Source organism: Chiroxiphia lanceolata, chromosome 10 (assembly GCF_009829145.1).
Source record: "Chiroxiphia lanceolata isolate bChiLan1 chromosome 10, bChiLan1.pri, whole genome shotgun sequence".
NCBI lineage: Eukaryota > Metazoa > Chordata > Aves > Passeriformes > Pipridae > Chiroxiphia > Chiroxiphia lanceolata.
In genome coordinates, this window is record NC_045646.1 from 975446 (window position 1) to 1003294 (window position 27849).

Below are 27849 nucleotides of genomic sequence, written 5' to 3' on the forward strand. Positions count from 1 at the left end.
TGAGAATATAGCCTGGTACTCTCTTAAAATAATGGGTTTACACCAAGAGACTTCACTGGAGAGTGTCATCTGCCCATCTCCAATTCATCTTAACCTCCCCCTTAGCACACAGAAAAGCACAAGTTGACCAGATAAATGGTGTCTTTAACTTTCTGTTCCATCTTTTGTCCTTGCCCCACATTCCTACTACTTGTAAGTTCCAGATTCAGAGCAACACAGAGTTTTGAGCAAAGGATTAATTATTGTTTATACAGACTCTCATCTGGAAAAGAAACTGAAATTTTGAGGTTTCAAGCATCTTTGCCTGACCAGTTCCTAACTGTGTGAAGACCTGAAGCATATCTTTAACAGCAGGGACAGGAACAGCCCCATGAACCTTCACCTGCCTATTCTGCCAGGGCAGTAAGGACTCAGCTCCTCTGGGTCTCAGGTTCTTCCTTTCAGAGGGTCAGTGCTCTCCATTTCTAGCAAATTAAGAGGGAGATGGTCAGATGATTATCTTGTAGACACCCGGGGCACTTGCTTTAATAGAAAATACTAAACTTAATCCCTATCTATTATAGGTACAAAATAATACCATTGAGTTTTTCGTACTTGTTGTTTACAGCTAATCTTTGTTCTTTTTTAACTGTGGATAGAGAAGCAAGAGACAATGTCTCTGACTTGGGCTTGGACCCCTCTCCAGTTCAAACATTCCACACACCACGTTTGCTTCCAGTCTTCAGAATGCTCCCCTCCTCCCCCAGCTGCCCTGTGCAGAGGGCTGATCAGACAGGGATTTTTGTGCTCCTGTCCACCACACCTGTGATCTCCTGCATTCCTCATGTGTTAAGACACATATTTAAGGCCCAAATTCATTACTAAACACATACTGAAATTCAAGTTCTGCAGACTGAAAACTTCTGTTATATCACCACCTTTGCAGATACAAAAAGTGTCTTCCTCACCAGTTCTCCATGTCCAGGCCCCCAGAGTGCCCTCAGGAGATCAGTGGCAGCTGACACCAGCACCTTCTGCTTTCTCACCTGTGAGGGGTCACCACAAGACCTTTGAACACCCTGAATCCTCTGACTCGAGTTCCTCCAGGCTCAGAGCTCCCAGTACTGACAGGGGAGAGGGTCTTGGCACATCCCAGTGCTACACCACCAAAACAACCATGTGCAAACCCAATGGAGTCTGAATTTCAGTGAGACAGGGATAAAAAAAAAACCAACTAAGTCCAGTGAGGCAGGAAAAACCATTGAGCCTGACCTGCCTTTGGCTTGAGGCTGCACTACAGAAACCTGCCCTGTTTCATCAGCCAAATTCCACTGTCACACCAAGAACTGTCCCCATCTGGAGTAACTTCCGGAATTAAGGGGACACTGTAAGAGATTAAGTGATAAAACACCACCACACTAATCTATTCTGACCTCCTGCAAGCACCATACAACATTTCTAAATTAATTCCAATTAAAACTAGTAACAACCTTCAAGTTTTTTCATCTCCTGTGATGGAAATCTTATCCTTTGCTTATTTACAAGGCGCTTCTCCAAGGCTTCAGTCACATCTTCCAAACTGCACCACAGGTACCGAGGTAGAAATGCAGGGTCAAAGCTTAAGGGCTTCATCAAGTATCTGTTTCTGTTCCTCCATGGAAAAATGCTTGTTATTTAAGAAGATCCACTGCTCTCTCCCAGGTGATAAAACAGCCTGTGTGAGACCCTGAATGGAACAGTCAGACCTGCTCAAATGTGGCTTCTGATGCAGAAAGGAGGTGAGAGCTCAGCTGCCAATCTCCAGCTAAGAACCATCATGTGAAATAACTGAATTCTTCCCTTTCTGAAATCCTACTGCAAGTTCCTGCCCAGACAGATGTCTGCAGTCAGTAACTACTGCTAGTTAAAGGATAAATCTTCTTGCTACAGCTTCAGAAGACATATAAACAAGTGCTTAAAAATCTATTTTAATGACGTTTTCAAGAATAATAATACTCTGCATTACAAAAGAAAGAGGTAAAAGGTACATCTTTTACATATCAGAAAAACTTACAGCAAAGGCAAAGAATATCTTAAAACCAAAATAAAGCTATGTTGTTCCCTACAGGGAAGCTTCAGGTGTCTGAGATTCCTTCACCTAATTCATTTTCAGCCCTCACAGAAAAAGGTGAGCAGTCGAAACAGTCCCTCTCCCACATCAGCTTCAAACATTGCCCCTGACCATCGACAATTTAGCAATAAAATTACAAATATACAGGAAATGGATCGGCTACTGCACCAAAGCTACACACACATCCAACAGCAAAAATACATAAAATATGCAGAAATTAAGTGTTTTCATTCATAAATGCAGAATTACTCCCACATTCCACTCTGTCCCAAAACCAGCATTCAACACGGTGAGCAAAGAGGAAGACAACTGTTGTCATACTCCACAGAGCAGGCAGAAGACAAATCTCCACAGGACTCACAGATTTGGACAAACCCTAGTTCTACAAATCATTTGCTGTGCAATCACAGTCCATACATGAAAACATGTACAGTCAACAACAGCAGGCAGGAAGGAGGGATGCAGATGAAGGGCCGAGCCCCAGCCCAGCACCCAGCCCAAGGCCATGCCCCATTCCTGACACCACCATGCTCCTGACACCACAGTGCTCTGTAGGATCTGCACAAAAGGCCAAAAGGGATCACCAGAAGTGTTTTCCAGCCAGGGGGACAGGACAGGAGGGACACAATGCCATTGCACTCGCTGCAGCGTCAGGTGTCAGCATCACAGACACAGAATGCTACAAACACTCCCTGCATGCACAGCCCCCAGACCTCATCGCTCAGGGATCAAAGCAGCGCATCCCTCAGGATGGAGCGTGGTTCTATCTACATCAGCTCCGACAGGAAGGGGCACATTAAACCGCGGCCGAATCACCAGCATGAAATTGCATCTCTAAATAATTTAAACCCTCCAAACAGCGTTTCTCGCTACAAATCCTTCATTTCAGTGAAGCAGTTTGTAAACTCTGGGGATGTACACGGCTCCAACCTACAGCCTGAGCAGGAAGTAGATCTCGGGCTGGTCCTCGGGGCTGGGCTCCAGCTGCAGGACGGAGTCGTGCTGGTAGAACCGGTCTGTGCAGCCGAGGTGCAGGGCCGAGCAGGAGCCCTCGGGGACGCCCCGACCCTCCACGGGCTCCCCGGGGAAGCTGCCGAGGTACCTGGCGATGTAGGAGCCCGTGGAGTGCCTGTTGGCCACGTGTGGGGACGCCGAGGGCCTGTTCCTCAGCACCACCCCGGCCACGGCGCCCGTGCCCGGGGGTTTGTGCCTGCCGGCCTCCTGCCTCTCCCGGGCACGGCTGGCGATGTTCCGCACGCGGCTCTGGCTCCGCGAGGACAGTTTCCTGACCAGGGCCCGGGGGCAGTCGTGCTCTGGCTGCCCGGGGCAGTGCCGGGGCTCCTCCTGCTCGGGGCACAGCAGCTTGCGCAGCTGCTCCGTCAGGGCGTCGGCCGAGCGCGGCCGCAGGCCCCTCATGGCAGCCAGCTTCTTGTCCCGCATGCCCGAGGAGATGAAGCTCCTGCTGATGTACTGGTACTTACTCTCGAAGTTGCAGGAGATGTCCTCCGATGTCAGGTCTCCCAGACTCTTGGACTTGCAGGGGCTGCTCTGCTGGATGGCCGGGTGAGGGGGGAAAGGCAGAGCGCTCGGGAGCAGCGCGGGGGCTGCCCTGAGCTGGGACCCCTCACACGTTACATTGGGCTGCTCATGGGAGTGATGGGCACACAAACCCCCGGCATTTGCACACGTGGGAAAAGGGAGCTGGCTCCCTCCAGTCCTGAAGGTGCCCGAGCAGGCGTGGGCAGCAGCACAGAGCCCAGCAGTTGTGCTGGTCCCAGAGGTCCTCTCACCACAGTGCCCAGTGTCCTGCTTCTGCCTCAGTCTCAAAGGAGAAGCCAGCTGGCTCATGTCCTCCCTTTTGTACTCGCAGGCAGTTACCAGGAGATCCTGGGAGTCCCCATCGACTTCCACAAGGCTGCTGCTGTCCGAGTTCTCACCAGGGACAGGGTCAAACAGTGCCTCCTCGAAGATGAGGTTATTGGAAGCAAAAGAACTGGCAGACTCAGGGCCTTCCCAGCTCGGTCCAGATTTTGTTCCACAATTTCTTTTGGGATTTGCATTTAGCAAAGAAAGAGGTGAAGAACACAGAGAGCCGGGCAAGTTACTTTCTAGACTATTTAAATTTTTTTTGGAAACTAATTGCCTGTGGGTCTTACATTCAGAAGCTGGAGTTGCCCCCTGGATAGTCGTGTACATGGAATACTCTGCGGCCTCTGGGCTGGAGAACGTGGTTGTATCTGGAGTGGAGAATAAAGGGGACTTGGTGGATTTTGTGGGAGGGAAGCTGTGCTTACAGGGGCTGCTCAGATCCCCAGTAAAGCCCTGTGGGTGTGCAGCCACCACACTGAAGGTCTGGCTGCTGCTGCCATGGCTCGAGACGGCGGTGAGGTGTGTTTGGTCCCCTGTGACATCCACCTGCCCGATGAGAGCAGACACAGCGCTGTCCAGCTCGCTCTCAGTAGCCAGAGAAACCTCATCTATGAGGCGAGAAATGTCACTGTCCTGCAGGGCCAGCGTGGAGTGCAAGTCAGGGCTGTCAGAGCCAGGGGGAGAAGGAATGTCAGTCAAAGAAAGAGGTGCTGCAGTGCTTTTCTTGAGGTTGGATTTGTGATTCTCCGTATCTGCTTTTTGAGAAAGAGAAGCCCCCACCAGAGTGACTTTCCCCTCATCAGATTCCTTTGTGTCATCTTCCTCTTTATTGTCCACACAGTTTTTGTCTTGTGGTTTTCCTGTGCAAAGCTCAGAGTCAGAGTCCTGCATTAGTGGGACAGTTTCACCAGAAAGATTATTTTCCCAACAGTCCAAGAGGTGATTTGTTTCAGTTACACCACTTGCAAAAACTAAGTGTTCAGGTTGCTCCTGAGGAGGTGGTAGCAAAGAGTCAGCTGTAGAATCCTTCTGGCCATTCTCCTTCTTGAATCGAGATCCCACATTTGAAGTATTTGCTGTTTGCTCCAAACATGGAAAAATAGATTCTTTCAAGTTTGTTTCCTTCTCATTTGTATTGTCATCACTGTTGGCTAAATTAAAGAAGAAACATATTAGTTGCATACAAGACTCTGTTCTGTCTATCAACAACTCTTTTGTCCTCAGACAGACAAATGGAGTACGCAAAATTAGGTACAGTTGTGACAGAACTTAATAATGGAGTTGTGCAGGTTTAGTACAAATTATCTGAGTGATATGAACAAATGGAAAAATACAACTGCAGGCACTTCATTGAAACTTCCTGGAATGTCTATTACATCAGGCAGGTGATGTAATATTCGTTGTAAGTAATGTTAATGAGGTACCATAGCATGGCTTGCACGTGGCATTACCTTCAGCTGTGTTCCTAGTCAGATTTGTACTACAAAGAAGCGTGGCAATAAAGACAGAACAAAACAGCTCTGTTAAAACACACAACACTTGGAAACAAGATGCATGCTTCAAGCTGAGTAAAAAGCATCAGGTAGATGGACTCCAAGCATGTGGTTATTGCAAAGTATTACAGTTTAAGGATTTCGTTTTGATATTCCACCAGCATGCTGCATTCACAAGAGCAAGGGGTTGAATTCCTTAAAAAACACACATTAGATGTTTTCTCCACCAAATCCTCTTACTCGTCTTTATGTGCCAAATCTGAGCTCCATGACTCACTGCTTTGGAGATTTAATCAAGCAGGGACTATAGGAGTAAGCTTGGTTTAATATATGCTGGGTTTAATGTTTGCTAGACATCAGGTACCCTTGGAAGCAGCAAGGGGAGAATCATCCACTGACAGTGACTGAGCCCCCTTGATGGAGTAGGAACTGCTTCTAGTGAACATGGCACTAAATGCCCATCTCCAAAATCTGAAAACTTCCCAAGCTTTCCAGTGCTCCCAGACTAGGATGGAAGAGATGCACATTTCTTTGATTTGTAGATTTACTTTTTCTACAAAGAATGTAGGAGAAAATGGATAGCACACTGTCCTCTTGGCACAATTTCAGTGGAGCAGTAGGGATATGCTCAGCCACAGCATTTTAGCAGGACAGATCTCTGTGAGACAGCCTCTTCAACAGGGTTAAGGAGCAAGCCTTCTGGAGACTCTAAAGGACAGGATCCATCTCTCTCACAGTCAGAAGGGGCAGGATTCATCCCCTGTGACAGGTTTCTAGTGTTTCTTGTGTCTTTGTCTGGAGCACCTTTAAGAAGAGATACCTAAGAAATTATTGCATCTGTTGCAAGGAATGGCTGAGCTGTATCATCTTCACAGGCTTATCTAGAGGATCTTTCAATTTAAACCACAGCATTTCAGAGTTATCTGCCTGTACTAGAACATCCTTTTTCCTGCCTACAGTTTCTTCTCATGGTGGTAGAGAAAGCCCTGGGTTGACTTTGCTCACTGTTCCTCCTCAGGAGCTTCTTTCACAAGTGCTGTGCAGATTAGCTGCTCCTTCAAAGTTACTAACGTGGGGCCAGCAGCACAAAGGTGGCTGATCACCATGTCCTGTCAGTGCCAGGCAGTTATATTGCAGTGGGTCCTGCAGTTGCTGGAAGTGGCTGCTCTGCAGCTGAAATTATTTGGAGCAGAGCAGCATTTCTGTCACCCCCTGGCCAAGAGAGGCTCTCAGGGTGCTCTCTGCCTCTCACCAGGGCAGAGAGATGGTGGTGCTGCTCCACCTATCCCTCAGGACTATCCCTCAAATCTGGGCTGCTGGGGCCAGCCCCAATCTGAGGATCTGGAGACAGCCTCTGGAAGTGTACCCGCTCTTCCCAAATAAACCAAAACCAGCCCCAAAAAGCAGTACTGACACCCCAGATGAGGGACTAGCTCAGGGTGGAGACAGCAGGTCTAATGAATCACAGCCATTGTACTCAAAGCTCCCTAGACTGTTTAAGTTTTCCAGCAAATCAAACATTAGGCAGGTTCAACACACTAACTTTGCTGCAGTCATGGGAATAACTGGATTTCAAAACCAGGGTCTGTCCTGGATTTCAAACCAGACTATTACTGCTGAACACACTGAGAAAACTGTGTGTTTTACAGCTATTTCAAGAGTGAAATTGTACTGTGTATTAATTACATAAGACCCAGATTTTATCCTAACACATGCTTGCCATATAAACTGATCAGTCAGTGACCTAGGGTAAGAGCCAAATATCAAGCCTGTTGGATACAAAGTTTGACCTACTTTTACCCCTTTTACATCTGTTTAAAAGTCTTTAGGCACAGTGTCACTAAAAACATGTTGCATGCAGCTCTTCCTCCTGAAAAACAGGGAGAGGAACCCCCCCTGCCAGCAGCTCTGTCTCCACAAGTAAATGGAGAGCAGGAAACCAGGAACTGCTGAAGTGCAATGGAAGGTTGGTTCTTAAATTACAAAGAAATTTGGCAAGTGTCCTTAAAAGAGCACTTCCAGGAATTATTGTAATTCATTTGCCCAGTTTGCAGAGCAGACAGCTTTCCAGGGTGCCACTTATTTAAGGAGCTGATAAAATCCTACCAAATTCAGCCCACGTAACTCTGTGCAGTAACTCTGGTTTGAGCTGAAAAAAACTACTCGCACAGAGGCTAATCCTTTCAACAGGCTATTTCAACTATATCAGAAGTACTTTTGGAAGCATCTTACCAGAGGTGTTTTCCTTCCCCGTGGCATCCTGGGCAGCGTCCTCAGCCGGGCAGGGCAGTCCCACCAGGAGGAACTTGTCCACGGGCATGGAAGCAGGACGCGCCTGCAGACTCCGCTTCGGGCGTCGAACGACCCCTTCCTTGTCCTTCAGGTCTGTGGGTTCAGATGCACTGTCCTTCATCTCAGCAGCCTCCAGGAAGCCCATCTTGCTCTTCTTCCTGCCCTTGGCGGGCGCGCTGGCCGTGCGCCGCAGCAGCCGCTCGCCCAGGGATCTCTTGCGCACGTAGTTCCCGCCGGCCTCGGCACAGCCCTGCTTGGGGTTCTTGTTGAACAGCCCCCGCAGCCCTATCAGCTGCTTGCTCTGAAAGGACAAGGAGAGCCACGGTTTGGGCTGAGCTCAGACACAGAACGAGTACAAGGGAAAGAGCTGCTTCCAGAGCGTTTGTGAACGATGGAGACAAAGATCAGAACTCAGCAAAGCAAAAATCCACACCAAGCCACTCACAACCACTCTGAGCGAGGAGCTCTCAGCTCAGGTCTCCACGGATTCATGCATGTCTGCGTTTCTCCTCATTAGGATGGCAGCCTGCCACAGTTAGAGCAGAGGTTTGCTCCAAGCCCCCTGATCGGGGCTGACAAGGCTGTGAGAAGTGTCTGCAGTGACAGGCTGCACACTAACGGGGAGTTTTTTAGGCATGGCCTTCACCAAAGCAATACCCAGATGTCTCAGAGCCTGGATGGAGAATGATGCAAGTTTGGCAGCTGCAGATCATGCGACTGGGAAGCACTGAAAAGCTGTGCCCAAAGTGCAAAGGACATGCTCGTGAGCTCTACCTTGGTGGCTCCTAGAAAGTGCAATATTGTGTAACTGGGGTTGAGGATTAAAGGGCTCCACTGAAAGGCAAAAAAAATGCAATTCCATTTGGCTCATGTTCTCAAGACTGCTACACAAGCAAATAAGGTTAATACACAGCAAAGCATTTAAAAAACTATTTATTAGTCTAACATAAGTGTCTCCCAGAAACTTGGCCAGATCTCCTCACTCACATGGATGCAAACATGCATTCAGCCTACCAGAAACAATAATATCATTGCCCATCACCCAGGCAAACATTAGATGAGCAGACTAAGTGATAGAGATCAAATCCCAGTGGGTCTCCCCCTCCTTCTCTTGCCTTCCCTCTGCAGCTGCTCTCTACTGGTTTTACTGAACGTATTTCTTCTTTGAAGAGCACATCAGCCAAGAGCAGCAGCCAAACACTCCTGCAAACCATCACCAGAGCTGGATGTGGTTTCACAGATGCCCCCAGATGTGCACACATCTGGATATACACTGCAGATGTATCCAAGCTGTGATCCTGTTCACTGGTCTAATGGGATCAGGGAGGATAAAGGTATGGATTTCAGTGAGGATCTGGAATACACCAAATCTCAGCCCTGGGTCTTTCTCTATGGTATTTTTTTTTAATCTCTGTTCCTCTGAGCTTTCCTTGGGTGCTGCACAACATGTTTGTCATGACATTCTTTGCATCCTCTCTCAGAAGGAACAAAGACTGAGGGCCAATCTCTGCAACATACACCCTTCATAAAGGTCAAGCTTTTGGTTGTGCTTTTTTTCCCAAATCACTGGAAAAGTGCTATTTTACTTCAGCACCCTGCTGAACACAGCCATAGTTCCTTTGTGCTGTTTATCTCCAATGACTGCCTGTAAACAGCTCAGAAAGGCGCTGGAAGCAAAATGCAGGCAAAAAGCACTGTGCTTTTACTTTCATTTTTTAAATGGTTCAAAATTAGCAGAAAAGCAGAATGTATGTACTGAAACCTAAAATTAAATTAGGTTAATTTAAATTAATTAAATTGGCTGCTAAAAATAGCTTGTCAAAGACCATGTTCTGGTGCAATTACAGTTCTCAAGATTTACTTCTAAAACAAAATCAGTTCAACACGCTGAAGAAATGTGCTTCCTGTATGCAGACATAATTAGTAGGTGCTGACAGCAAGAATGTCAAAGTATGTGAGCACTAAGAGTAGAGCAATAGTATGTTGTGCGTTCCCTGCTGATCTCCTGCAAGGATTCCCCACCACTCTGAGCCTCATCCTTCTGCCTCCTGAGCCCTCCAACACAGATCCCGTGAGGATCTGTATTTAAAACCACTTCTGTCAGAGGGAAGATGTACATTTCCAGCTATACCCACCTTTCCATAGGTCTCATTAATGATTATATGAACAAATATGGATGCTTCTGTCAGTCCTTCTAAATACACGTGGCGATAGCCTGGTAAAACAGAAACAGAAATGTTTGCACACAAATAACCTTAAAGAACCAGCAGTTTGCATTCTGTGCACACCTGGCAATGACTGTCTGTAGAAGGGATGTATGTACTGTAAGCCACTTTCAGTAAACTCCTTATGTTCTCACAGGCTTCTCCAAAACCCCAGTACGAATTGCATCAAAGTTATAATTTCCAAAAGCACAGATGACCAAACTCCTTCAAGTGTTGGTGAATAACCCACCCTAAGATAACAGGAGAGTTGTCCAAGAAGTCACAGAGATATGAGCATATATCACCTCAGGCTGGTAACCCCATCTTTAGGTCCAAGCTGTTTGTTCCTCAGCTGGATTCCCAGCTCAGGGAGAAGCAGTGGGACTCACCAGGCACGAGGCTGCTGAAGGCCACAGTTCTCTGCCCCACAAAGTCCCTCCCGATGGGATCGTGGTCCCAGACGAGGAATCGCACCAAGGCTATTTCGGGCATGTGGATGGTAAAGGTGAGAGTTTCCTCCCACACAGGATTGAACCCTGTGAAACAAACAGCACACAAAGTTTGGGAAACCAGACCAGAGCAAGTGCTGTCCTCAATTTTCACGATGAATAGCAAGAGGAAAGAAGCTGCAACATAAATTACTCTTTGCTCATCTAGATCTGGGCACTCTTGATCTCCATCATGTCAGTCATTAAATGTGAGATTTGTCTCCTGGACTGCTTTAAAAACAAAATGGTTCTGCCTGAGCAATTGGTAGGGATACCACAGCAAGGTGTTGTCCTGCAGAACTGAGATGTATAGATAGATATCTGAACTTCTGCATAAAGGAGATTTAAGAACAATCCAGGAGAAAGACAATGAGGTGAACAGCTCTTCCCTTCACATCTAGTTTGGCTGTGTCCCCACACCAGAAATTCTATCTATAAAGCAGAATTTATTTGTTAAAACATAATCATTTGACTTCCCCAGATAAGAAGCTTTGTCATTTAGAAAGTAATGACAGACTCTGTATCGTTTATAATTACTTTATATTTTACTCTAAGAAGAAGAAATCACTTAGATTATCTTACCATTGTCGTCCACCACCCTGGTCTGATCTTTACAGCAGTCAACAGGTAACCCAATGATTTCCACCTCAACAAAGGGATCTATTATCTATTTGTTAAAAACAAAATATTTTAAAATCAGCCAATGATACAAATGAAGGTCAACTTTTAACAAATTCATGCAACGAGTTGATTTAAATTCATATGAGAATTCAAAACCCTTCGATTGACATGAATTTTCCAGCAGTGCTATCATGGGAAATGGTTTCATGAAGTCCAAGCTGATGGATGGTTTGTAGTCTCCAGAGCTATGGCCATCTATGACTGATTTGCAGACCAGTAAAGTCACCCTTCATACAAGACAAACTGGTTCTTAAGCAACGTGTAGAATACAGACTGGAGAAAAATGTAGCATCTAGTGACCAAAAGCTTGACAATATCTGAAATTTACAGGTCTATTTAAATAAAGAGAAAGTTTTTGGGCCATGTGCTGCCCTGTCACTCCAGGAGCTCTTGTGGAGCTGTCAGGATCAGAGTCTCTCACCTCTCCTCGGTCCCCTAACATCGAGTCAGGAGGCTTGGGGAGCTGCTGTCCACTGATGATTTTCAGAATAAGCTGCTTTTTAGGACTGGCAGGAAGTGGATCAGCAGAGTAGGGGTTGAATGTGCCTAAAAGATGGGAAGAATGAGAAGGGTAAGGAAAGAGATCCACAGAATAAGTATCACCCCAAGATGCACATACACAGCCAGAGTTCAGTCAGAAGTAACAAACAGAGTATGGGGCAGCTGCCATTAATTTTGAAACTCTCTTCTATGAATGCATGGAAATATGAAAGATTCTATTTTTGGTTTTACTTTCCTTTCTTATGCCTTCCAAACATCACTGTGAAGACACTCTGTGAAAGGCCTGACAGTTACAGTAATAAACATACAGCAGGACATTACCTTTGCACATCTGCTGAGGTTTGAGGACATAACCACAGTTGCCATTTACCCTGAATTTTGCTTCGTTTAACTGCATCACACGTCCCTCAGACTGGTAGTTCAGGGCCACTGAAGGAGAAAAGTCAGGTGTCATTGCTCAGGGTAATATTCCTTAGCACATGCACAAGAAACGGGAAGCAACGTTTTCCTGGCACACGTACCCAGCTGGCACCCAACGTTCCAGTAAGGGACGGGGTTGAAGTTGCTGGAGTCGATCCTGTAGGCTGAGGGATAGACCCTGCTCAGCTGCTTCTGGTTGTAAAGCATGAACTGCTCAGCCTTCTGCTGCACAGCCTGGTGGGCTCTGGTCTCGCTGAAGGACAGCACGTTCCCTGTGGACCCTGTGTCATGGTCAGACAACAAACAGGTGACACAGCAGTCCCACGTGGGGCTGAGCACAGACCTCACTACACTGGTGTTAATCCAGGGGAACGTGAGGTTTACTCCAGAGTTACAAGGATAGATTGTCCTGTGTTACCCAAATCATGCACCTTGTGCAACTGAAGGGCATCAGTCTCCCCTTCCAGGAGGGTCTTATGTTCTACCCTCAAGTTTTCACACTTGAAAGCCAAACCAAGCAAGAGCTTCAGCTGATTGCTGGGGCCTTTTCTCCTGTAGAACTCCAGACATGACCACTGTGGAGAATCTACAGAGAAATCTACTGCTGGCAGCATGAGCAAAGGATTCACTGCTGGGGAAGGAGTGCCCAGCTGGGTTCTGGTTCTGCTCTAGTCCTTGTGACCCACTGACAGCAGCACTCAGCCCTTTCCCTCTCCCAGGTGACCAAGGCCTGTGCAGGCTCTGTGCCAGCCCCTGTACCATCATCCACGATGTCCTGGGCAGCCACAGAGTTGGTGTAAACCACGAGGTCAGACAGAGCCCGGCACAGCTTCACCGTCTTCCTCCGGCGGGCCAGTCTGAGGGGAGCACGTACAGAAAAACAGCAGATTTCAGTATTTAAGGCATATTTCAATCCCCCTTTCTGTTCTCTTCAATCTCCCTTTCTGTTCTTTTCATCAGTAAGGAAACAACCAAGTGTGAGCAGGGAGCTGTGTGCAGCAAACCTCCTCAGAGAGGGCTCTGGGATGATGTTCCCCTGCAGCCCCCCAGTCTCACTACACAGACAAAATTTTCATTTAAAACATAATGAAATAGCTGCACCCTGGCTCTCCCAGACAAAACTAGGGAGCATTTCCGTGACAGCAAATGCATTCTCAGTGGCACTGTTCTGACTGCTTTTTCTTTACACTCTCCCATGCAGTGCAGTTGCCCAGGCTGGGCTGCACCCAATTGAACCTGCACCGTTTGCTCTGAGCACTGTTCACAGCAGGCAAAATGGGGCTTGGCACCTTTCCATCAGCACAGTGTTGCAGCCACACTTCACTTTAAGGGTAATTGCTGTTTGCAATCTGTGACAACCAATGCAATCAAAACACCAGGTACAGCAAACACCCCCCAGCTGTGTCATTCGTGACACACGTGTCATACGTGTGCTCTCAGGTACAGCCTTCCCCGAGGCAATGCCATGGAATTGCAGATGGCAGTGAACAAGCCTCTGGGCTTCACCTGAGCTGCACAACTGTGGGGATTCCCAGCTCACCTGTGGGGATGCCCTGGTTCCCTCCCAGGAGGGTTCTGCTGGCTCTCGTCCTCATCTGATGCACTGGGGTGTTTGGCTGCTGCCTTGGCAGCTTTCTGTGGGAAAGAGTCAAGCAGGGCTGGGTCAGTCCCTGGAGTGGCTCCAGAAATCCTTGTTGCTGTGGTTGAGCTCAGGGAGGTGGGGGAGCTGCAGGGCTGCAGCTCAGGACCAGTGTTCTGGCTGGACACTGAGTGACCCAGGGGCTCTGACAGTAGAAGCCCTGCTGCCACCCCAAGGGTTCCATGAAAGAAAGCCAGCACAGAGCACCCGTGCCCTGATCTCCCTCCCTCCCACAGCCAGGATCCAGCCCTGCAGCCGTGGAGCAGGTTTAGCTGCTGGTGAGCAGAGCCAGGCCTAAGGAAATTATCTGTGATGATGCTCAGTCTGTCCCAGCCCACTCTGTGCTCTGCAGCTCCCTCCCCACTCCCTCCTGGCACCAGCACAGAGGTGCCCCCCTGCTCCAGGACCCCGGGCACTGCCCCTGCTGCAATCCTAATGGATGGGGCAGAATTTTCAAACATCATCTTTCTGTTCCCTTTTCAGTCACATACAAACACTGAAGTTATTCTGTATTGTTACAGTCGTGCAGTAAAGAAAACAGCTTTGATAAAAAGATTAAAACCTAAAAATCGCCATTTTTTCCATAAGCACCTAGGATTTAATAGTTTCCAATTTCAACAATGTTATAGTTTTTGTAACAGTAACCACAGCTTCTTGTGAGAGTAATTTAATTCCCTTTTCATCATGAGGTAATTAACAATATAACTGAAAGCTCCTTATCCTTTTATTCATATGGCTCACTGAGCACAGATTTCTTTCCTCCTGTTGTGACACCCCAATACTGAATATAATTTAGTTTGCTGTGTTTAGTGCTGACATAAAGTTGATTATATTGGAAATCATTTGCATGGTTCAGTTTTGGAATCTGAAGGCCTGCACTGAGGGTGTTCCTTGCAGTTAACTTTCACAAATTTCCAGCTTTAGTGTCTTTGTCCCTCCACTGGCAATTTAAAGAGTTTATCCACTTGGCACAAGAGCTGCCTGAAAACATCACATGTCAATATTGCTGGGTGGATAATTCTGTATCTGCAAAAATATCGATGGGAACCTGCCTTCCCCTTCAGCTGGAAAGGCACTGGAGGTCCTTGTTGCCTCAGTCTACAATACAATCACTACTTCAAAAAAAAAATCTATATCTATCCTTATTCTTTCAGCAGGGATGAAATGAATGGGCTTTCCACCATGCTGTATCCATTAGGATAACTAGCCAAAGTAATTAAATTATTGACATACTTTCCAGCCCTCAGCATAACCAGCAGATTTCAGTGGCTGACTTCTGCCTGTGACATCTCATTCCACACACTTGTCTGGCCAGCAGGGAGCACAGGGGGTGATGTGAAGTGTCCACTGTCAGGCACAACAGGTACTTCCAGACTTCCACACCCCCCAAGTAATGTGCACTGAGCCAAAGGTGCTGAAGGGCATCTGAGCACCTTAAACTGATGGGAGCTTGGAACTGCAGGGTAAATATGAGCCCTGAGACTGCCTGCTTAGGGATTTTTTGATGGCTTCAGGCAGATGGACTGGTGGCTGATTAAATTCTATGAAACATTTCTTAATTGCTGTTTTTCCTAAACCACTGTTCAGATTCTCAGTCCCAGAGTGTGTTCCCTGCTTGGTGCAGCTCTCACCATGGATGGCATGGACCAGGAATACCAGCATCTGGTAAGCTGGGGGCAGAGGGGGCTGCAGACCTGCCACATGCCCCTCTGCTCATTTACTGACTTCATATCTGCTGATTGACTCCAGGAGGAAGGAAGCTTTCAGCTGGATCGGCTCACATTGAGGATATAAATCCAGGCCCTGAGGCACTGTGGGAGCATGGGAACAGGAGAGGTGGATGAGAGGATATGGGAATGGGAGGACACATGGGAGCACTGCCCCTTTTGATGGCTGCCCTGCCCAGCTGTAAAATGAGACCTCCCACTCATCTGGACTCCATCAGCTCTTGCCCCAGTGAAGGGTAGCAGAGCAGGGAGTGTGAGCTGGTAGCTCCACAAACACAAATGGGATAAGCAAAACCAGGAGGAGATCAGCAAAGACACGTTTGTGCAGAGCAGGAGCCCAGAGGCAGCACTTGGTCACAGCAGCCCCCTGAGCAGGCACAGACAGTCCCAGCACATCCTAGGTGGCACTGCCCAGGGTGGGACAGGCAAAGCTGGGCCCTGAGTGAGCCAGGCATTGTCAGCTGTGTGGAGAACAAGAATATGCCAAGACATTTGTCTGTGTTGCTCTTCTGCTGCTGCAAGTTCAATCAGAAAATCAGCAACTCCACCTTTGATGATCTTTTAGTCACCCGAGATTCTTTTTATTCCTTTTAAAGGTTCTCCACCCTGCTGGCAGTTCATATTCCCCCAAACAGCGGTGAAGACCCCAGGTGTAATCACACAGGCTTTCCTTACTGCCCCCAGACCCACCTGTTCTCAAACAGTGAAACATTCCCAGGGTCTCTGGAATGCCCCAGTCCCAGCACAGCACACAGAGCCTCTCACTTTACTCACCTTGTGTTTACCAAAGTTGCCCATTAATGATCGACCGTGAGACTTTTTTCCACCCTCTTTTGTGTCCAGGTTCTGTGCAGAGAAAGTGCAATAAAAAGTGTAACTAGATACCTTCAGAAATCTCTTAAGGAATCTGCTCCAGTCTCTAAAAGGCATCATTTCAATATAATACAAGTTTTTCCTATGTCAGCCTCGTTCACTATTAGAGGAGTACAGTGATTGCATATGAGAGAATAAAAGTGAGTTAAAGTCTGATCTGTGAACACAAATTGAAACCCAAAATCTCATTGCAGGACCTTTCTAATTTCTTTATGTACTTGATGGCTTAGATTCCTCTAACAGTAAAGAATAAAATATTCATGTTAACACTCAAGACAACAACAACCCAGGTAGAAAAAGCAGTCCAGCAAAACCAGGCAAGCAACAACAAACCACGTTTGAGTGCTCTTGAAAACAGCCACAAAGGAAAAGGGGGGGGGAAATAATCTCTCAACAGATAAAAATGGACTTTTCACAGGCAGCCTGGAGTCTGAGTTTCACATTCTCAGCCAAGCCTCCAGACATCAGCTGGATAACTCCTGGCAGCATCTCGCTTTTTCTGTCAGAAAACACAGCCCTTCATCTTCTGAAGAGCAAAACAAAGCTGAAGAATATTCCCCCAGCATTTCACAAGTTCTATGAGCTCCAGCTATTCCCTGTTCAGTGCTGAGCTGGATTCACTTCTGGCTATCAGAGCAATCTGGGCACTACAGGGTTCATTTGGGTCCAGGAGAGTCAATAACCCCTGTGGCTCTGTCCAAAGATTTGTTCCAGTTCAGGCTGGAATTCTCTGTAAGACGTAGAAAGAAACTTCAGCAGAATTTTATTTTTTTAATAGCAAGTCTTTGGGGAAATGAAAGGCAGATCAGTAATGAAGTAAAGGAAAATGACCAGTAAAAAATCCCAACGGAAAATACCCCAATGGATCCCCTTCTGGTTCATCAATCACACAGTAACTACTAGAACAGAGCTTCACACCACCAGTACACAAAGCCAGCCAGCGAGTTACAGAGTTACCAAACCAGCAGGACGTTCACCCATTTAGATTTCTCTGATCTAGGTCAACATTGCTAATGGATCTTCCAATTGTTTCAATGCATTATTCCTAATTATTCAGCACTGTATTGTTTTTAAGACCCTTGGAAACAAGTCACAAATCAATCTTCACAGGACTGTTGCAGCAGGGGAAGAGACCTCTAAATATCCCTTTATAAATTAAAATAAGTCAATTAGAAAATTCTATCATTTAATCTTAACCTGACAGATGTTTGAATAACGCACTCCCATTACTGGAGCATTTTAATATTCTGGTCACATCAATGACATTAATGGGCAATCTCAGGTATCACATCCAACACCTGATGGAAATTCGCATTCTTTAACCAAAACTCCCTCAAATGCTCTCTCTCTAGGGGCCAAGCAGTTCCCAGAGAGCATGTCAAATGTAATTAACACAAAATAATACTAAAATGGCTCATAACTGATCATATTCACTAATGTGAGGAGCCTGCTCTCTGAAATCCCACTTTCCTGACCTCTCAAGCCCAGAGGGAACCAGCAAACTGACTGGTGTCACTGCAGAGCCAGTCTGAGAACATCCCTCCTGCCAGGTCAGATGCCTCGTCCTTTGCCTCTCACCACAACCCAACCTTCCCCAGTGCCTCAAGCAGCAGCACAAGCCAAGGATGTTTTCTGTAGTCAAGCCTGGCTTCAGGGGAGTCTCACAGGTCCAGCTTTGGAGAGAGATTGGTAGGAAATACTTAAGGCCCCAGAGTGGAAAAAGCAGAGTTACGTGTACCTTCACGACTCCACTGGTCAGAGCAGGTACATCTCCCCAGAAAACTCTGCATTAACATCACTGGGGTTTGCATCCAGTGATGGGTAAGGTGAAAGTGTGGTCACCACGGACTCAAGGTAGTAACTCCTGATATACTCAAAATTCTGATGCATTTTACTGTTTTACAAGACTAGTTGGATGTCAAAAGTGCAAAGAAATGTACCATTCTTATGTAGAGCACTCTGAAAAATCAGTTCCAAAAAACTAGAACCTTGCTCAGGGCAGGAAAAGCACAATCCTGTGGTTTAGTGCTGTAGAAAACAGCCACCAGTGTTACAGGCAGCAGTGCTTGCAGTCACTGTGGCCTGTTGTGACAGGACTAAGGTGACAGAAAAGTGATCTTTCCCCAATAACCCAGGCACAAACCAAACTGCTTGACACACACCTGCAATATCAGTACTTACTGAATTAGTGGTTTCCAAGTTTTACAAGGAATAAACCAGATTAGAACACACTGAACCAACATACTCTCCACATGGAACCATATAAATTCTCTCCTTAGATATTTTCCTGAAATAGTTCCAAGGTTTCATTTTGGATCAAACCAGCTCTCAGAAGCTGTTCCTAAGTTTCCAGTTTTCTCATCTGCAATAGTGTGCAACACACTGCACTGTCTAACGTTGAGCAGAGCAGGGGAAGGGGAGCCCCACGTACCTGCTTCAGGTTAACGTTGAGACTCTGGTGCGTCGCCTTCAGCAGGGCCCTCACAGTGAAGCTGTCAGGATCTTCCTTGTCCCTGATTTGGGATTCTTTTAACAGAGATTCCAGTTTTGTCCTTATAAAAGATTCCACCTGGTGCTCAGTTGCACCATTACTCTGAAAGGCATCCAAGGAACCCAGTTAAAGTGGATGGTTCTGCCCCTCACCTGTGGGACAGCCCGAGGGAGCGTCACACGCGCTTCGGTCTCACGGTGCTCCCAACACTTCCTCTCTCTGGGCAAGAAAAGGCTCCCTGCATAACCTTGCCTTTTCTGCTGGTGGCTTTTAGTGCCATATCCCTTCTCCTTTCCTCTCCAGCCCTCCTGACACAGCTCACACTGCCCCCCGAAGCACAATCCCCCCAGACCACCCCGGGACCCGACCCTGGGTTTCACAGCTGTCACAAGCCTGACCTTCTCTTTCAGAAAAGCAGGAATTCTCAGCTAATGCACTTACACACTTCCTTCAATGTATCAGGTAACCTAATCATTAGGTTCCTGCTCCAAACAGTAAGGTAAGGAAGGAATTCCTGTTAACAACACTCAGACTATACAGACTCAAACCGGTCTCTTGCACAAGGCACTTAAAAATGGATCCTATAGAACAGCATGCACCTGACCCAGGAATCAAACCCTTAGAAACTAAAGACTCTAATCTGCTGAGGACTGGAAACAGGACAGGGACAGTGCATGAAGGAAATGCAGAGCTGGGCACTGACTGTGTGCACATACATAGCAGGCCTTTAACTTGCAGTCGTCCTCGATCTCATCAGCACTGTCCTCTTCTGAAACCTCTCCTTCCTCAGCGTCTGCTCCCAGGCTGCAGGGCAACTTCTTCCCCTGAAACGAGGCAAAACCATGCACAGTAAATGCACCTGTGGTCAGTGGTATTCAGTGCAAAGACCAAAACTGCCCATTCCTCAACTATTCCTTCTGTAAATTGAGACCAGCACTTAGAAATCATTCTCAGAGTCTCATGCAAACTGGTTCAAGGACCCAGATTATCACAGTCAATATTTTAAGTATTTCTGGAAGAGTTTGTTACTGGGACTGTTATTAGAATCACTCTTTATATACACTAGCAAGATGAAAATTACACCACTCCTTGAAATTGTTTGGCTAATGAATCAATACTGCCTTTCAAAGGAAAATGTATAAAAAGAACAAAAACAATAGCAAAAAGCTGAGAAATTGGCTTGCTTCTCAACAAGATACTGATTCCTAACTCTCATTTTATCTTTTTCCAATAGGGCTACTTAAATTGAACAGCAGATGGGAGACAGGGTTTTGTGCAAGGATACTGTGATGCTTGAAATAGAATTTCTCATTCTGAAAACAGCTCAGCTCCCCTCCAGACTGTACTGACCCACAGGGCTTCAGCACAGAGAGCTGAAGGATCCCACTGAAACTACAATCCCAAATGGGCCCGGAAAACCAGCTCAGAAGTTCAGGTAAGAACAGCAGAGCACCAAAACTGTCCTGCCTTTGGTGCACTGACGTGGTATTTCAGGCCAGGTTTGCTGGGTTTGTTGCATGACTGGCATTCCACCACTTCACCTGGATCCCTGGAACACCAGCCCTCCCTGCTTGCACAGTTCATTAACCAGAGTTACCCCAGCAAACCCAGGCAGTGACATTCAGAGGCACAGCTCAGCACTCCAAGGATTTCCAGCTCGGGGTCAGCTCAGTACTACACACTGAAATATGGTCAAACTCACCCCAAACTGGAATTGTGAATCCCTGGGGCCAGACTGACACTGAGCAGAGAGGGGGAAGAATAGTATCTTGAGAGCTCACAGTAGAGTAATTGCCCCCATGTGCCAAAGTAAATTAGACAATCTAATAAGCCACAAGTCTATTAATCATCCTCTCCAAAGTCTGCCTTGAGCTTCTTTCTTATTCTTCCCATCTTGGTCTTTGAAATTCTTTTGAGAGCAAATCCATTTATAGTGAGAGGCTCAAAGGACTGATCCTCTCCACAGCACCAACTCCAGTGCTCCAGGGCCTTTTCCAGCTCCTTCCAAAGGGCTCTTCTGCCACAAACACAGCTGAGGAGCCCTGAAAACAGGTTCATTCCGTGAACTACTGCTCAGAGCAGGGCGAGGGGAAAGGTAAGACATTTGCATTTTTATATTACCCCAAAATACTCTGTCCAAGGGAGGACTGCAGGATAATGTTCAGATACTAAAGGAATATTAACTGGTTCTGCAAAACCAAAATCTACAATAAATATCACACTGATTTTTGTTGCATTCTGAACACGCTGCCAGCAGCAAGTTACCTTCACCAGGATTTTCCCTCTCAGACTCTGAGGGCTGGGAAGCTGCCTGGGGTCTCCAGTGCTCACAGATGACAAGTCCAGTTTGTCACCAAATATCTCCTTCAAATACTGAGCAATCTTCTTTTGCTGTTGAATACTGCAGTGGTTTTCAATGGACAGGATCACTGGAAACCTGGGAACAAAACCCCAGGCACTGTCAGAACCGTGTCTGGAGAGAGAACACCTGCACACTCACCACACCAGCTGTGGATGGAACAGCCTATTTCTCCCACAGATTTGCCCCATTGTGTTCTAAACTCTTGGCAGCCCCACAAGCCTTGGCAAGGAACCCCATATGCCAACTCCATAAAAAATGAAGAACCACCTCCTTCAGTTTTCAAATTACCACCTCCTATTTCTCATCAGTAATGTCAAACTTTGGGGCATGGTTGGTTGGTTTGTTTTTCCCCCACAACCCCATCATTGGGTCACGTTTCCCTTCTTCTTGTTTTAATAAAGAAAAAGAGGCATTTTCCCTTTATTCTCTCTAAACTCAGAATTCTCTACCCTCACTCATGATTTCAGACTGTATATATATATGGTTAAAGTCCTTAATAAGTTGTTACATAGCACCATGGCAAATGAACAGGCTCAGAACACTATCCCACATCTCAGCATTTCCTCACACTACGCATGTGACAGCTTTCCAATTTTCCTGCTGAAATAAAGTACTTTCTGTAGGTAGAGAACATCATAGTATTGATTTTGAAGGAGAATTTCGCTGTGGATAAGAGTGGGAAGTTCAGCTGAAAGATATTCAAGTGTCAGACTGTTCACAATCCGAGTTTGCAGTGCACAAAAGGTCTAATTTGGGCAGAACTTTCTCCCTCCTTTGATGGGAAGAGCCTGTGCAGTTGAACAATAAACGGGAACAGAACCAGCCTTCCTGTATTTAAAGGAACACAAGCCCTGCCTGGTTGATTCCAACACAGGATTAACCACAGAAAGCAGGTGTAGCTCAGACCTGGCTCTGCACTTACTCATTCTTGACAAAGGCGTATTTGTTGATGGTTTCAGCCACATCCCGGAACAGGATTTTGGAAGTCAGAGTGTAGCCATGGTGCACCACTGGCTCCCCATCAGGACCATCCCAGCAATCCACTAGCAAGACAAAAAAAGCCATACAGTAAGAGATGCCCATGATCCTGGACATTCCTGCTGCTCCTGCTGTCAGCAGAACTCACACTACTCAACCACACAGGTGTCAACGAGGCTCATTCCATCTCTTCTGACCTGCCAATTGAGCCAAGACTAACAAGATAGTCTTTTCTTAAATCAAATGAGATCCTTGCAGCCTAGAACTGTTTTTTCCTCATATATAAAATTACAAAGGTGTTATAGGTCAAATAATGTTCACAGCTGGGAAAGCAGATTCCGCTTCTGAAGGCAAGCTATTGAAAAACAATTTATCTTTTCCCACTCTCAATTTAACTTGCAGTTTTATCACTGATTATATGAAGAGCAGCATCAAGTCCATCCCATGTAGAATGGACCAGCACAGGAATACTTTTCCTAATGAATTACTGTACCCTGGATTTACACCCAATTCATTACTGCTGTTACCTCTACAAGCAGTTGTTCCCTAGGCTGTGAGGTAGCTACAACAGCTTTGAGGTCAAGCAAAATAACACACTGCTGTGTGTTCTAGTGAGCTGCCCTGCAGAGGGGAATCACACAATTTTCTCAGGTTCACTTTTTCTAATGGATTTTTAAATTCAGATTAACAGTTTCTTTTCCAGAGATGAGTTTTGCAATACTAATAGTAAGAGAATATTAATACTGAGCTTAAATTTATCAAAAGACTTTATTCCACCCAGAATCTGGAAAAGTGCTAATGTTTTGTTATTATTTAAATCTTGCAGAATTTTGGAATCCAATGTGATCTCCACATTCCTCCATGGCAGGGGATTGGAACTGGATGATCTTTAAGGTCCCTTCCAACCCAAAGCAGTCTGTGATTCTATGGTATTTATGATATTTGTCTGAGATGGTCCTTCTCCATAAAAAAATTCAGTTTAGACTGCTTGAAAACAAGAGTTCGCTGCTGAAGGGAATCAGACAGTGAAGCCCTAAAGCTTTGAGTTTGCCACTGCCTTTGTGCTTCATGGAAATACCCATCCCACCCTTCAGAAACAGCCAGTCACTAAAGAAATCCCCATCAGCCCTCAGAACCAGCCGGTTCCATCAGAGAAATCCCTGTCCCACCCCTCAGAACCAGCCTGTTCCACTAAAGAAATGCCAGTCCCACCCCTCAGAACCAGCCAGTCCCCCTATAGAAATCCCCATCACCCCTCAGCCTCAGCCAGTTCCACCACAGAAATCCCTGTCCCACCCCCAGGCAGCTCCAGCACAGGGGTACCAGCCCACCCCAGCCCGTCCCACCACAGGGGTACCAGCCCAGCCCAACCCAGCAGCCCCAGCACAGGGGTAGCAGCCCAGCCCAGCAGCCCCAGCACAGGGGTACCAGCCCAGCCCAGCAGCCCCAGCACAGGGGTACCAGCCCAGCCCGTCCCCAGACGCACCCTCGACGCAGCGGCAGCCGCCCTGCAGCACGCGCGCGTACATGTCCACCCGGGACTGGGAGAGCAGCTGGTCCCCGCTCAGGTAGGTGTTGTGGGACGAGGCGATGAAGTAGTTGCAGAGGGGCTGCTCCATGTCCTGGTGCACCTGGCAGTGCAGGGGGTTGAACACGTCGCAGGCGGGGCTGCGCATGAAGTTGGTGAAACCTGGGAAGGGGAGGAAGGGCTCTGCCACGGGTGCCACACGTGGGGCCGGCAAACGCGGACGGGACACGGCCAGGGAACACGCTGCCCCCAAAGTCAGGGATCTGACACTGGGTATGGGGCCCAGGGCAGAAATGGGAGCCAATCTGATGTCTCAACTCGGAAGCAAATGCTTTTTTTCCTCCCTGAGTTTCTTGTTGACGCTCCCGTGCCGTGAACAAGCCCTGCCCTGACTGAGGATGGAGTGGAGACAGGGCAGCAGCCACCCAAGGGAGAACTGTGAGGCCACCACAGCCAGTTCACTAATCCAGCCATCTGCACTCTAATTTATCTGAGAAGAGGGTACCTGGTTTATACTTGTAAATCAGAGCAGCATTGAACAGAAAAAGTTTTAAAAATATCTCCTTTAAGAACAGGAAATGTAAAATATTTCCAAAGGACAGTGCAAACAATGCCAACCCCAAAAGCAACTCAGAGATAAAAGCAGCAGCAGCAAGGTTAAGAGGAACAGGGATGCTTGCAGAAATATTTTCTAAGTGTCACAGCTTGTTCATTTTACTTTCCTTATTTCAGTTTAAGTGCAGTGCCCTGGGTCACATCAGGAGCTTGTTGAAGGGGGGCCATACTCAGGACTTAAATACCATGGGAGGAAGATTCCTACTTCACTTCCCCCACCCCAAATCATCATGTACATTATGCTGCTCCATGAAAGTTCCCTTCTGGGCAAAGGAACACACCATGGTATTTAATCTATTTCATCTCAACTCTGAGTTTGATTTGATACCAAGCTGGATTCTGAATAATACCATTTATAATTGCTTTCACAAACAATGTGAGCAAGGCATTAAAACCCAACAAAAGTGCAGTTTTTCATATTCTATTTCACATAAGCAAATATCAGTGGATTGTGCAGGAGCACAGACTACAGAGACAGGGCAGAATGAACACTGGGCTGTCACCGGAGCAGGCTGCAGATAAACTGCAGGGGATGGGATGGCTTGTGTTTTACACACACAGTGAGCAATAAACCCACACAGCCTCAGGCACCTACCCATTGCTGCAGGATGGCTGTGATGGATGGCTGGAGAACATGAGCTGCTGCTTCACCCCACCTACTCACATCTCCCCCATGGCTCACAAAAACCCACCCACGCTCCTGACTTTGATCTATGGGATGTTCTGTCCCAGTCAAACATTAGGAGCTGCACCAAAACACTACTAAAGCACTTCTATTGCACTGCAGTATATCAAGGCAAAACTCATTCTGAAATCAACACTTTTACCTTCAATCCCAAGAACATTTTGCTTCTTGTTTTCTTCTGACACTTCGAACTTCTGTATGATATCCAGACAATATTCTGGTGTCACATTATTCATCTGCACAAAAACAACAGTGTGGGTGCATTTATTTTTAATACCATGTCACCAGCATGTGAAATTCTGCTTTAGACTTCTGGGTCCAGTTGAAAAACCTTATGATCAAACACTGAGTTCAGTGAATAGGCCAGTTAATAATACTACTGGAAAAGGACTTGAAGTTTTTATTTTTATCAGCGCTGCACAAGCCTCCTGCCTCTTAACTCAGAGGAGAAATGGGAGGTAGCCACCCCTCAAAACCTGTGCCATTTTATTTTAGAGATGAAAATTAGCTGTTTAGCACCCTTAATAGTTGTACTGGTAATACTGCTGAAACAAGAACTATGAAGTTTTATTCTTTAATATAATCTTCTTAGACATGCAAAAAGATTTGGCAGGGTTTGATTACATTTTCATGCATTTTCCACTCCTGTGATTTCATTACTTCCAAGAGAGTTCACTATAATACACAGGCTAGAAGAGAAATAATTAAATTCTGAAATGAAAAACAGCAGCTCTTCTGAAACAAACACAAGTTTTGTCAACAGCTTCAACCAGCCCACAGCTGAAGTTCCACAGTTGAGGTCCTATCTGACTTGTGGGGCACTCATAAGTTGACACTCATATTTCCTTTAAAATTAAAGGGAAGAAGCATCTTCCATCACTCATCTCATCCCTTCTCACCCCCCTTGACTGGGTGTGTTTCAGTTCCTCCACTACCAAATCCCAGGCAGACAACACTGGCACTCCAACCTTTAGCAGGGTATTTGTACCACTGCTCTGTTTACTGTTTGTGCTCTGCATCCTCTGCCAAACCAGCTCGGATCCCTGACCTGTGGAGCAGGCTGGGAGCACAGGAACACACAGTGCCCTCTGCTAACATCACTGCTCCAGGCGAGGGCAGGAATGGGGGTAGTCACCATGAAAATTACCCAGTATTTACTGTTTAAATCCAGGAATAGTCCCTCTGTGAACTGTTCTCTTATTAATGGGCTTCTCTTCTAGATGGTCAAACCCATCGCATTTACTCTGCTCTGTAGCCTTTGATGAATTTGTGCTTTCCACTGTTTCCTGGAGCTCAGTATTCCCAGCATTCAGCTGTATGGAAATATAGGTGTAGCTTGACTGGTCTTCTCCATGGGCCTGATCCTGCCAAGTGCTGAGTTCCTCCTAAGGGATGTGGGTGCCAGGACTGACCATATCTCATAACACCTCAAAGGCTACAGCCTAAGTATGAAAAATTACCAGAGGAGGGGAAAAACCAGACATGTCACCATCAGAAGGACAGTGACAGAGGACAAGTGAAGCAGTTCCACCCATGTGCTGACTCAGGTTGAAAAACCTGGATATCTTTTCCAGCCTTTCTCCCCTTCACCCTTCTCTCTGTTATTTCTCCTGCACAGGGAAAGCAGGGCTCAGCATCATCCCTCATCTTCACTGTACAAGTATGAGAAAGAGGAGGAAATCACTGCTATTGTCTTCCTTGTCTGCTATCAGAGCCAGCTCCACAGGCTCCTCTTTCCAAAGTCCAGGTACCAACAGTGCTATTGTTATACTATCCCTCTGTCTTTTGGGCTACTCGATCCTGACATCCTTCCAGCTCCCAGCCAAACACAGAAAATATTCCCTGGCACACACTGTCCCATTATATCCTTTTAAAACTTCTTCCAAGAGAGCAGGTAGAGTTGTTCCAAAACATTGAGTTCTTAATCCCCACTTCCTACCACTTGTTGTCACATTTTCACTATTCCCCAATCCCTGGTTGTTCCTGTGACACTGTACAATTAGTGCAGGAGTAAACTTACTCAAGCAGGCTTAACTCAAAGGCACTGGTTCATACTGAATAACTGAGCTTTGCATAATTACATGTGCATGTTCTGAGGGTGTAATTGTTATAAAACCACTTCCTCCGCAGTTCAATTAAAAGGAGCAGGGGCATTAATTTTTGCCACCAGCCTCCTTTGAGCTGCATAAAACAGCAGCCCTTTAAACCACTGAGGGAAGTGGTTTGGTACCAAGGTGCTGCAGTGGGACTGACATTTCCACGTGCTCCCTGTCACTCGGAGCACTCCAGGGACATCACCCAACCTGCAGCACTGCCCTGGAGCCCAGCCAAGGCTGCTGGGCCACAGCTCAGAGGGCTGTCCTTCGTCTCAGGCCACAGGAAAACTAGACTGCAAAGCAACTCATCCGTGGCAAGACAGCAGGTGGGAGAGGGCCCAGGGAGCCTCCCCCTCACACAACCAGAGCCAAACACCGCAGGTCTGGAACACTGAAACAAACTGGCAAAAACCTGTCAGCACAGGAGTCAGAGAGGCCCCTGCTGTGACTGAAATAAAAGCACTTGCTGTGATCTGGCTGCAGCAGAAAGGAGGGAAGGACAGACAGCAACCAGACCCGGGGCAGCACCACCCAGGGCTCCCAGGACCAGGGCACAGCAGGGTCATTCACTCCAGGAGGCAGGTCCAGGGGGGCAAGAAACTGCAAAGCTGCCCTTTATCAGGGAAGAGGGTCTTTGCAAAGCCTATTTCACCTGAGCCCCACTCCTCAAAGTCAGCAATGAGACAGGTTGTGTCATGAGAAGAGCCAGGAGATTCTGTTTGGGAAGCAGTGTGTCATGGAGTAGGACACCAGCTGGGGAGGTCCAGCTCTGACAAGGATATTGGTAAATTGATGAAGGACACTCCCAAAGGGACAAC

General features: G+C 46.8%; 1 protein-coding gene across 12 annotated transcripts in view; it reads right to left on the reverse strand.

Annotated features, from left to right (window-relative positions):
* Window positions 1-27849, reverse strand: part of PLCH1 (phospholipase C eta 1) — an 83035-nt gene that overhangs the window by 16661 nt on the left and 38525 nt on the right. For 4 of the 12 annotated variants that reach the window (XM_032698180.1, XM_032698179.1, XM_032698182.1 and 1 more), the window contains 19 exons: window positions 25078-25171; window positions 23594-23797; window positions 22052-22172; window positions 21033-21204; window positions 19484-19591; window positions 18708-18869; window positions 16178-16249; window positions 13578-13672; window positions 12797-12894; window positions 12139-12318; window positions 11939-12046; window positions 11538-11662; window positions 11018-11102; window positions 10337-10483; window positions 9879-9958; window positions 8518-8577; window positions 7684-8044; window positions 3024-5109; window positions 383-464 (listed from right to left, as the gene is read on the reverse strand). In XM_032698180.1, the coding sequence (XP_032554071.1) occupies window positions 449-464; window positions 3024-5109; window positions 7684-8044; window positions 8518-8577; window positions 9879-9958; window positions 10337-10483; window positions 11018-11102; window positions 11538-11662; window positions 11939-12046; window positions 12139-12318; window positions 12797-12894; window positions 13578-13672; window positions 16178-16249; window positions 18708-18869; window positions 19484-19591; window positions 21033-21204; window positions 22052-22172; window positions 23594-23797; window positions 25078-25171 (4374 nt within the window). In that variant the 3' untranslated portion in view covers window positions 383-448. Of the gene's footprint in view, window positions 1-376; window positions 465-1930; window positions 5110-5409; window positions 5439-7683; window positions 8045-8517; window positions 8578-9878; window positions 9959-10336; window positions 10484-11017; window positions 11103-11537; window positions 11663-11938; window positions 12047-12138; window positions 12319-12796; window positions 12895-13577; window positions 13673-16177; window positions 16250-18707; window positions 18870-19483; window positions 19592-21032; window positions 21205-22051; window positions 22173-23593; window positions 23798-25077; window positions 25172-27849 lie in introns of those variants that run through there. The other 8 variants (XM_032698186.1, XM_032698187.1, XM_032698190.1 and 5 more) reach the window with 8 other exon arrangements.